At 45.1% G+C, this 12,078-nt stretch overlaps 1 protein-coding gene across 1 annotated transcript in view; it reads right to left on the bottom strand.

Moving 5' to 3' along the window:
• MYO1H (myosin IH) overlaps positions 1-12,078 on the bottom strand; it is a 148,592-nt gene that overhangs the window by 25,857 nt on the left and 110,657 nt on the right. Inside the window, exons 18-19 of the mRNA XM_078338167.1 lie at positions 6,471-6,565; positions 2,331-2,377 (exon numbers count right to left, since the gene is read on the bottom strand). Coding sequence (XP_078194293.1) covers positions 2,331-2,377; positions 6,471-6,565 — 142 coding nt within the window. The remainder of the gene's footprint in view (positions 1-2,330; positions 2,378-6,470; positions 6,566-12,078) is intronic.

Raw genomic sequence — 12,078 nt, 5'->3', positions numbered from 1 at the left:
GCGCATTGGCTCATGCCTGTAATCCCAGGACTTTGGGAGGCCAAGGCGGATGGATCATCTGAAGTCAGGAGTTCGCGACCAGCCTGATCAACATGGGGAAACTCCATCTCTACTAAAAACACACAAAAAAAGTATCCCAGCATGGTGGTGCCCGCCTGTAATCCCAGCTACTGGGGAGGCTGAGGCAGAATTGCTTGAACCTGAGAGGCAGAGGTTGCAGTGAGTTGAAATCACACCACTGCACTCCAGTCTGGGTGACAGAGCAAGACTGTCTCAAAAAGAACAAATAAATAAAATGATTAAAATGCTCAATTTTGTTATGTATGTTTTGCCATGACTTAAAAAGATTTTTTTCCTTTTTTTTTGAGACAGGGTCTCACTCTGTCGTTCAGGCTGGAGTGCGGTGGTGTGGTCACAGCTCATTGCACTTCTCCCTTCTGGGCTCAAGCAATCCTTCCACCTCAGCCTCCCAAGTAGCTGGGACTACAGGAGCACGCCACCACACCTAGGTCATTTTTTTTGGTAGGGATGGGGTTTCGCCATGTCATCCAGGTTGGGCTCAAGCGATCCACCCACCTCGGCCTCCCAAAGTCCTGGGATTACAGGTGTGAACCACTGAGCCTGGCCTCCCAGTTTTTTTAATTGAATTTTTTTGTTGTTTAACCCATTGCCGTTCTAAACTACAGTGATACGGAAGAACAATCTTCCAACAGTAAAGAAAACAATTAGAAGTGTTCCATCCTGCCCTGGTTGGTGAGGGGAGAGATTCGGAGATTCTTTCTGTGTGATGTCCTCTCCGTGGATTGGTTTGTGAAGCTGATGGTCGTGACCCCTAGAGGGGAAGCTGTTGGAGAAACGCTGTCTCCATTTGTCAACCAGACACTTCTACTCCCGTGTTCTTCACCGCTACTGCATGAGGAGGACATCAGCAGGCCCACTTCACCCATGGGGAAATTGGCCACAAAATCCCCAGCAGGGAAGGGGCTGGACTGGGACTCAGACCAAGAGAGTGACTGTCTGGTGGATCCAAAGTTAGGAGTTGCTCGTCTACCCTGAGTCCGAAAAGGTTGAGATAAGCAGTCCCAGAGTGGTAGAGAAAGTCCAGGAAGGCAGAAAAAACTCCTGAGGTGACTGTTCACCTGCTCACTTGAAAGTGTTACCTTTAGGTTTAAGCTTTTTATAAAACAAGCTAATATAATCTAATTTTGTATAAAACAGTTAAGTATTTTAATACAAAATAAGGGCCTTAAAAAAATTAAGGTTTTAGGCATGGCGCGGTGGCTCATGCCTGCAATCCCAGCGCTTTGGGAGGGTGAGATGGGAGGATCACTTGAGGCCAGGAGTTCAAGACCAGCCTGGGCAACCACAGCAAAACCCTGTCTCTACAAAAAAAAAAAAAAAAAAAATCAGTTGGGTGTGGTGGTGTGTGTCTGAAGTCCCAGGTACACAGACTGAGGCAGGAGGATCACTTGAGCCCAGGAGGCTGAGGCCACAGTGGGCTATGACGGTGCCACTGCACTCCAGCCTGGGTGACAGAGGGAGACCGTGTCTCAAAAACAGCAGCAGCAGCAGCAGCAGCATTTTTCAGATTGATGAGATATATGGAAAGGCAAAGAGATTGGGAATTCCATTGGCAGCCCTGGGGGCTAATACTGTCTCCAGCCCCCACCTCATGCCTTGTGAAAGTTGTGACCTGTCTGGGTCTCAGCTTCCTCATCCTCAGATCATGTCGCCTCAGTATATTCTCATGACACCAGAACGAAATCTCTACTTCCCCTGTGGACCTGCCCCAGCTAAGCTCTCAGTCCCCTCTGCTGACATTTCTCCTCTTCCAGGCCACAGGACCTTTGTACATGCTTGTCCTTCTATGTGGAATAACTTCTGATCCTTGTATGGCCAAAAGCATTCTCATTCACATTTTAGCTCAAAGTTACCTCTGAGGGGGTGATTAATCACCTAAATTTAAAATGTCACCTTCAACCACAATTCCTTGTTTATTCTCTTTGTAGTATTCTCACTGACAGATAACTTATTTGTGTATATGTTTATTCTCTCTTCCCCAACTCCAGACTGTAAGCCCCATAAGAACAAGAACTCTGTCCTGTTCAGAGCTGGTACCCAGGAGGGGCAGGCACCACACACATCTGAATGGTTTGTTGAGTGAAGTGTCCACACAGAGGATCTTAAATGTCTGTTCTGGCCATGATATGCTGGAGTTCTAACACGACACATGGAAAAGAAAAATTCAGAAGGCAAATTCTACCAAAATCACTAGCATGGGTAATATTTCAAAATCATCAGAAACACATACAGTTAAGTTTCAGACTTACTTCTTTCAGATGTCTGTAAAGAAGATCATTGTTTTTTTCCAAGAATCCTGTAAAATATTGAATAAAATTTTTTTGAATCAACGGTTCTGCCTAAAAATACAATTCCATCCCAACTCATTGCAAAGGGAAATTCTGAAAAATAACGTCTTTGGATTAGATTACAGTTTCTCAGCCTTGGCACTATGGACATTTGGGCCTGGGTCTTTTTTTTTTTTTTTTTTTTTGAGACAGAGTCTTGCCTTGTTGCCCAGGCTGGAGTGCCGTGGCAGGATCTCAGCTCACTGTAACCTCTGCCTCCTGGGTTCAGTTGATTCTCCTGCCTCAGTCTCCAGAGTAGCTGGGATTACAAGCATCTGCCACCGTGCCTGGCTAATTTTTTGTATTTTTAGTAGAGATGGGGTTTCACCATGTTGGCCAGGCTGGTCTTGAACTCCTGACCTCAAGTAATCCACCCACCTCGGCCTCCCAAAGTGCTGGAATTACAAGCATGAGCCACTGCGCCCAGCCAAGGGCTGGATCATTCTTTGCGGTGGGGGCTGTCCCGTGCCTCTATTTACACTAGATCCCAGTAACACTCTCCGCAGTTGCAGCAACCAAATGTATCTCTAGATTATATGGTTTGGGTCTGTACCCTCACCCAAATCTCAAGACAAATTGCAATCCCCAGCGTTGGGAGAGGGGCCCGGTGGAAGGTGACTGGATCATGGGGACAGATTTCCCCCTCGATGTTCTCATGATAGTTCTCACCATATCTGGTTGTTTAAAAGTGTGTAGCACCTCCCCTTTCACTCTATTCCTCCTTCTCCAGCCACGTAAGATGTGCTTGCTTCCCCCCACCTTCCGCCACGATGGTAAGTTTCCTGAGGCTTCCCAAGCCATGCTTCCTGCACAGACTACAGAACTTCGAGTCAGTTAAACCTCTCTTCTCTACAAATTGCCCAATCTCAGTAGTTCTTTACAGCAATGTAAGAATGGACAAATATACTAGACATTGCCACATATCCCTGGGGGGTAACATGTCCCTCAGTGAGAACTGGGACCTCAGAACTGAACTCATGGCACAAATGCTATACTCAACCCTGATGAGCCAGCATATAAATATGCATAATCCTTGAACTAACTATTGTACACCTGCCCTAGTCCAATAGCAAATAAACACACATACACTAAATATACAGAAACAGAGGGGACACTGAACCTCAAGGACAGCCAGCTGGGAAAATTCCCCACTACAGAGAAAAAACAAACCCACAAACTCAAGCACCACGGCTGGTGGGGGCCCAACAGCATCTTCAGACAAAGACAGACAAGTCATTTCCAGGTTGAAAACGTGGCTTATCTGTTTACCTAAAACTTAATCAGTTATGAATTACACTAGAAACTAGAAACTAAATGGCATTATGAGGGCAAAACCAGATGTTTTAAAAAAGGATTGGGACAGGCAAGCATGGTGTCTTATGCCTGTAATCCCAGCACTTTGGGAGGCTGAGGCGGGAGGATCGCTGGAGCCTAGGGATTTGAGATCAGCCTTGGCAACATAGTGAGTTTGAGACCAGCCTGTCTCTACACAATTGTTTTTTAAAAAACTTAGCTGCATGTGGTGGTACATGCCTATAGTCCCAGCTACTTGGGGAGCTGAGGTAGGAGGATCACTTGAGCCCAGGAAGTCAAGACTGCAGTGAGCCACGATTGTGCTGCTACACTCCTGTCTAGGCAACAGAGTGAAACCCTCTTTCAAAAAAATGATTAAATAAAAATAAAAAAGACATGCATCAAAAGTGTTTAAGAAAAAAATGGTGGCATAGAAGCAAGCTGGCTTCATTCCCCACACAGAAAACGAAAACCAGATAATACAGCATGAGATTACTACCAGCAATATCCCAGAACTCAAATATGCACATGACATAATTCCTGGTGCTACAAAGAAGTAGAAAAACTCAGAGCAGGTGGTAAAAGAATCAGATCTCCATATCCATGATGTCCACCCCACCCATCTGCCTGGCACCAAGCACATGGAAAACTCCTACCAACAAAGAGTTTCTACATGGAAAAAGTAAGATCAAGGAAGAGTGAGTGATTGTGTGTGTGTGTGTGTATGTGTGTGTATGTATGTGTGTATGTGTGTGTGTGTATGTGTGTGTGAGTGTATGTGTATGTGTGCATGTATGTATGTGTGTTTGTGTGTATGTGTATGTGTGTATGTATGTATGTGTGTATGTGTGTATATGTGTGTGTATGTGTGTATGTATGTATATGTGTATGTGTATGTGTGTGTATGTGCGTGTATGTGCGTGTGTGTGTATGTGTGAGTGTATGTGTATGTGTGTGTATGTGTATGTGTGTATGTGTATGTGTGTGTGTATATGTGTGTGTATGTGTATGTGTGTATGTGTATGTGTGTGTATGTGTGTGTATGTATGTGTGTATGTGTGTGTGTATGTGTGTGTGTGTATGTGTGTGTATGTGTGTATGTGTGTGTATGTGTGTGTGTATGTGTATATATGTGTATGTGTGTGTATGTGTATGTGTGTGTATGTGTGTATGTGTATGTGTGTGTGTATGTGTGTGTGTATGTGTGTGTGTTCTCACATTCATAGGTGAATGCAAAAAACCTTTCTCTTTTCCTGGAAGTAGTTACAAGTAATCGTTGATTCTTGTGGTCCCCGCCGAGGGAGATACAGAGTAAAAGGCATTTTACTTTGTCTTTTGTTCCTTCCTGTGCCGTCAGCAGGTTTTAGCTCTACATATGTATTACCTTTATTCTTTAAACAAAAATCAAGGGATTATCTGTATAAAGAAACTCATCCTATTAAAAACATTTTTTACCTTCGTGTCATTTTGCATTCAAAGAAAAAACCCTGAATACCTGTACGTGTTAGTACTTTTTAAAAGATTCTTAGAAATATACTCTTTTCATATTTTTTTTTGACACAGAGTCTTACATTGTTGCCCAAGCTGGAGTGCAATGGCGTGATCTCGGTTCACTGCAACCGCTGCCTCCCAGGTTCAGGTAATTCTCCTGCTTCAGCCTCCCAAGTAGCTGGCATTACAGGTGCCTGCCACCATGCCCGGCTAATTTTTTGTATTTTTAGTAGAGACAGGGTTTCACTATGTTGGCCAGGCTGGTCTCGAACGCCTAACCTCATAATCCACCCGCCTCAGCCTCCCAAAGTGCTGGGATTACAGGTGTGAGCCACCATGCCCAGCCCTTAGAAATATACTCTTATTTTAAAGTAAAAATAATGCTCGGTGTGGTAGCTCACTCATATAATCCCACCACTTTGGGAGGTCGAGGTGGGTGGCTCACTTGAGGTCAGGAGTTCCAGACCAGCCTGGCCAACATGGTGAAACCCTGTTTCTACTAAAAATACAAAAAAAAAAAAAAATTAGCCTGGTGTGGTGGTGGGTGCCTGTAGTCCCAGCTACTTGGGAGGCTGAGGGAAAAGAATGGCTTGAACCCAGAAGGTGGAGGTTGCAGTGAGCTGAGATTGCGCCACTGCACTCCAGCCTGGGTGACAGAGCAAGACTCCCTCTCAAAATAAAAATAAAATAGGCCGGGTGCAGTGGCTCAAGCCTGTAATCCCAGCACTTTGGGAGGCCGAGGTGGGTGGATCAAGAGGTCAAGAGATCGAGACCATCCTGGTCAACATGGTGAAACCCCGTCTCTACTAAAAACACAAAAAATTAGCTGGGCATGGTGGCACGTGCCTGTAATCCCAGCTACTCAGGAGGCTGAGTCAGGAGAATTGCCTGAACCCAGGAGGTGGAGGTTGCAGTGAGCCGAGATCGTGCCATTGCACTCCAGCCTGGGTAACAAGAGCGAAACTCCGTCTCAAAATAAATAAATAAAATAAAATGAATGGTGGTAATGTCACAACTCTGAATATATTAATGCCAAAAATAACTGAATTGCACATTTTTAAATGCGGTAAATGTATGATATGTGAATTGCATCTCAATAAAGTGGTTGTTTACAAAAATAATAAAACAATACAATTAGACTTTTTCAAACGGCTTGAATGTGAGGTTAGGGAATGTTTGGGATGGCTGTACACCATTTCTTCCATAGACTCAGAACTTATTGTAAGACTCCAAGTTGGGCACATACATGGCTGTCACCTGTACCCCATGGCCACTCACCCTTAGTGCAGTAGGTGACCTCCCCTGCATAGTGGAGGAGGCGGAACTCCATCCAGCCAATCCCCTTTCGGTCCTTTGGACCAGCCAGCTTACGGCTACAAGACAGAAAGATACGTGAGTTGAACTTTCCTTTCTTTTTTTCAGATGAGTCTTGCTCTGTCGCCCAGGCTGGAGTACAGTGGCATGATCTCGGTTCACTGCAACCTCTGCCCCCCGAGTTTAAGCGATTCTCCTGCCTCAGCCTCCGGAGTAGCTGGCATTACAGGCATGTGCCACCATATCTGATTAATTTTTGTATTTTTAGTAGAGATGGGGTTTCGTCATGTTGGCCAAGCTGATCTTGAACTCCTGACCTTGTGATCTGCTTGCCTCCGGCTCCCAAAGTGCTGGTAAGGTTACAGGCCTGAACCATTGTACCCAGGCCATGAATGGAACTTTTTACTTCACTGAGACAAAATGGCACCAATATATGAAGCAAAGAGTCACCACACAGGGAGGCTCCCAGGAAGTCTTGTTACTTATTTTCTGGGTATAGACCAAGATTTCTTTAAAATTAGATCCTTTGGCCAGGCATGGTGTCTCATATCTGTAATCCTAGTACTTTGGGAGGCTGAGGCAGGTGGATCATTTGAGGCCAGGAGTTTGAGATTAGTCTGTGCAACACAGCCAGACCCCGTCTTTTAAAAAATACAAAAAACTGGCTGGGAGTGGTGTCATGTGCCTTTGTAGTCCCAGCTACTTGGGAGGCTGAGGTAGGAGGACTGCTTGAGTACAGGAATTTGAGGCTGCAGTGACCTATAATTAACCCACTAGACTACAGCCTGGGCAAGAGAGTGAGACCCTGTCTCAAAAAAAAAAATCCTTTCTTCCAATAAACCCTGAGAAATAAAAGTATTGAAGAACCACAGAAATACATGTATTTGTATAACAAATTAACTCCTGTTTTTCTAGGTAAAGTAACTAAGAACAATTTTATATCTTACATTTTTATAATGTTGAGAGACTAAAATACTCATGAAACATCCGTTTTCAGGTTCTACAGATTCTTGATTTTTTTGGGAGGGGGATGGAGTTTTACTCTGTCGCCTAGGCTGGAGTGCAATGGTGTGATCTTGGCTCATTGCAACCTCGCCTCCTGAGTTCAAGTGATTCTCCTGCCTCAGCCTCCCTAGTAGCTGGGATTATAGGCATGAGCCACCACTCCGGGCTAAGTTTTTTTGTATTTTTAGTGGAGACAGGGTTTCACCATGTTGGCCAGGCTGGTCTTGAACTCCTGACCTCAGGTGATCCATCTGCCTTGGCCTCCCAAAGTGCTGGGATTACAGATGTGAGCCACTGCGCCTGGCCAGATTCTTGATTTTTTTAAATGACTTTTACTTGACTCTATCATATAGATTGACAGCACATATATTCTAAGTGTACGGCTCAGTAAATTTTTGAAAACAACATGCCTTTGCAACCAGCATCCAGATTAAGAAGCAGGGCTTTCATTACCAGTCCCTGAGAACCCCTACTTTGAGCCCTTTCCAGTTGCAACTGGACATATAGCAGCATAAGTTAGTTTTTACTTAGCTGTATGCGTTGCATAGGAATGGAATTATATAGCATGTACTCTTTTTTTTTTTCTTTTTGAGATGGAGTCTTGCTCTGTCACCAGGCTGGAGTGAAGTGGCGCAATCTTGGCTCACTGCAACCTCCACCTCGTGGGTTCAAGCAATTCTCCTGCCTCAGCCTCCCAAGTAGCTGGAACTATAAGAGTGTATCACCACACCTGGCTAACTTTTGTATTTTTAGTAGAGACGGGGTTTCACCATGTTGGCCAGGCTGGTCTTGATCTTCTGACCTCAGGTGATCTGCCTGCCTCAGCCTCCTAAAGTGCTCAAAGTTCAGGCATGAGCCGCTGTGCCCGGCCACAGTATATCCTCTTTTGTGTCTGACTTCTATTACTCACATTTGTGTAATTTACTTACATCACTGCATGTAGTTATAGATTATTCACTGCACGGTGATATATTATTCCATTTGTGAATATATCCCAATTTATTTTTCCATTCTTAATTCACTATGCAATTTCATTTACTATCCTTCAGCATTCTACAACAGGTCTGATAAAGCCACCACCATTTACTAAGTCTTTACCATGGCCAGAAACTACACTAGACAATTCACAGCATCATTTACAAAGCGGGATGGTAGGTATATCAATAACCCCATCTTGTAGCAGGTGAAACACAAATGCAGGAGCATTCGGTTGGTCTTGGGGCAGGTGCACTGACTCAATTCTGTAATCCCAGCACTTTGAGAGGCCAAGGAAGGTGAATTGCCTGAGGTCAGGAGTTTGAGACCAGCCTGGCTAACATGGTGAAACCCCATCTCTCCTAAAAATACAAAAAAATAGCCAGGTGTGGTGGTGTGCCCCTGTAGTCCCAGCTACTTGGGAGGCTGAGGCAGGAGAAACACTTGAACCTGGGAGGCAGAGGTTGCAGTGAGTTGAGATTGTGCCACTGCACTTCAGCCTGGGGGACAGAGCAAGACTCTATCTCAAAAAAAAAGAAAAAAGAAAAAAAATTAGCCAGGCATGGTGGCAGGCACCTGTAATCCTAGCTACTCAGGAGGCTGAGGCAGAAGAATCGCTTGAATCTGGGAGGCAGAGGTTGTAGTGAGCAGAGATCATGCCACTGCATTCCAGCCTGGGAGACAGAGTGAGACTCCATCTTAAAAAACAAACAAACAAAACAGGTCTTAATGACTCCAGCATATGCTTTTAAATTCTCTCCTCCTCACCTCAAAGACTAAGTTAAATGTCTAGTTGATCTTCTGGGCTGTGGCACTCTATATCTGATCTGCCTGGTGGTTACACAAGCCCATACAAACACGAAATTCATCAGGTTGTACATTTTGAATCTATACACATCACTGTATTTTATACCTGAATTTTTAAAAAAGATTATTTCATGTACATACACATGTTCAAAATACAATGATCACTGAATAAAGGAAGATACAACATCTTTTTAAAAAAATTATACTTATGTCTGGGCACAATGGCTCACACCTGTATTCCCAGCACTTTGGGAGGCCAAGACAAGTGGATCACTTGAAGCCAGGAGCTCCAGACCAGGCTGGGTGACAGGGTGAAACCCTGTCTCTACAAAAAACATAAAAATTAGCCAGGCATGGTGGTGCATGTCTATAGTCCCGGCTTCTTGGGAGGCTGAGGTTGGAGGATCACTTGAGCCTGGGATGTTGAGGCTGCAGTGAGCTGTGATCACGTCACTGCACTCCAGCCTATGTGACAGACTGAGACCACGTCTCAAAAAAAATTATGCTTGTAATTCATTTAAATTTGATTTCTACTAACAAAGATCTGGCACATCTCTGAGCGGTATATCCTAAAGATATTTTCATGTATGAAGTAGTTGTTCTCTTGAAGAACACTATCCAAATACTAAAGAAAATGGATACAGAACGGAAGGAAGATGGCGCTGTTAGGAGCAGCTCAGGATTGCAGCTACCAGTGAAAGCACAGAGGGTGAGTGGACGCCATATTTCCAGACGGATCTTTATTGCCCACAGACCAGGAGATTCCCAGGTGGAGGAACCCCATGGGTCGCCAGAGCGGCTGTTTTGCCGGTGTGGCTGTTTTGGCTGGTGCCGCAGTGCAGCGGCTCTCCGTACAAAATACACTGGTCTGGTCGCCCTGTTAAACTGGCAATTTGAGATCTGGGAAGGCAGATTAGCCCATTCATCTGATTAAACGGGACTCAAACATAAAGCAGGCCAGGAGATTCCCGGGCAGCCACGTTGTTTCAGCCAGCGCAGTGGGTCGCTGCACAGGAAATCACACAGATCCCGGCACCCTTTCAGCAGGTGACTGGAACACCTGGGAGAGAGTCAACCATTCATCTTAAAAAAAAGGGGGCTCTGAGGCAGGGAACCAGGTGATCAGGCTCAGCAAGTCCCACGCCCACAAAAACAAACAAACAGCCATTGGAAACACTAGGGGTTGAGAGTTTCATGGCAAGCACAGCTAAAACCAGGACGACCCAGCTCTGTGGGGGAGGGGTGTCAGCCATTACCAAGGTACTCCACCCCTACGGAGGTAGTCTGCCATTGCTGATGCAGCCTGCTGTTGCCGAGGCAACCCGCCATAATAGAGAGAGTCCGCCATTACAGAGGTGGGCCAACATTGCCATGGCAGTTCTAACCACAGTCATATAAACAGGACTGCAGGGAAATACAAATGGCAGCAGGGCAGAGCCAGCAGCAGGGCAGAACCCACAGCAGAGGCTCAGCAAAACTTCCACTGAGGCAGTGACTAGGCTGCTCCCTCGCTGGGCAGGACAGGCCGGGGGGGGGGGGCGGGGGCGGAAGGCAGTAACACAACAGATACCATAAATAAACCCCTAACCCCCTGGAACAGAGCACCTGGGGAAAAAAAGGGGGTTTATGAGTTCTGCTGCAGCAGACTTAAACGTACCTTCCTAGCAGACCTGAATGAACAATGGAGCTCAAAGCTTAGCACTTGAGCTCCTATAAAGAACAGACTGTCTCCTCAAGCAGCTCCCTGACCCCCATATATCCAAAGAGTCACCTCATAAAGGACTAATCAGACTGACATTTAGCGGGCATCATTCTGGGACAAAGATAGCAGAAGAAGAAACTGGGAGCAATCTTTACTGTTCTGCAGCTGCTGCAGGTGACCCCCAGGCAAGCAGGGCCTGGAGTGGACCTCAGCAGTCCTAAAGCAGAGGGGTCAGTCTGTTAGAAGGAAAACTAAGAAACAGAAATAACTTCATCATCAACAATCTGGTCGTCCACTCAGAGACCCCATCTGAAAATCAGCAACTACACAGACGACAGGTGGATAAATCCACAAAGATGGGAAGAAACCAGCGCAAAAAGGAGGAAAACACCCAAAACCAGAACACCTCGCCTCCTACAAGGGATCACAACTCCTCACCAGCAAGGGAACAAAGCTGAATGGAGAATGAGTGTGATGAAATGATGGAATCAGACTTTAGAAGGTGGGTAATGAGAAACTTCTGTGAGCTAAAAGAACATGTTCTAAGTCAACGCAAAGAAACTAAGAATGTTGAAAAAAGATTTGATGAAATGATAACAAGAATGGACAACTTAGAGAGGAATATGAGTGAACTGATGGAGCTGGAAAACATAACACGAGAACTTCACGAAGCATGCACAAGTTTCAACAGCTGAACTGACCAAGCAGAAGAAAGGATATCAGAGGTCGAAGATAACTCAACGAAATAAAATGAGAAGGCAAGATTAGAGAAAAAAGCGCAAAAAGGAATGAACAAAGTCTTCAAGAAACGTGGGACTATGTGAAGAGACCTAATCTACGTTTGATAGGTGTACCTGAATATGACGTGAATATATATGGACCCAATACAGGAGCATCCAGATATATAAGGCAAGTTCTTAATGACTTAAAGAGAATGAATCCAAGCTGGAAAACACTCTTCAGGATATTATCCAGGAAAACTTCCCCAACATAGCAAGGCAGGCCAATATTCAAATCCAGAAATACAGAGACCACCACAGAGATATTCCTCAAAAAGAGCAACCCCAAGGCACATAATCGTCT

Source organism: Callithrix jacchus, chromosome 9 (genome assembly GCF_049354715.1).
Source record: "Callithrix jacchus isolate 240 chromosome 9, calJac240_pri, whole genome shotgun sequence".
Lineage (NCBI taxonomy): Eukaryota > Metazoa > Chordata > Mammalia > Primates > Cebidae > Callithrix > Callithrix jacchus.
This window is presented reverse-complemented; position numbering and strand designations above follow the sequence as displayed.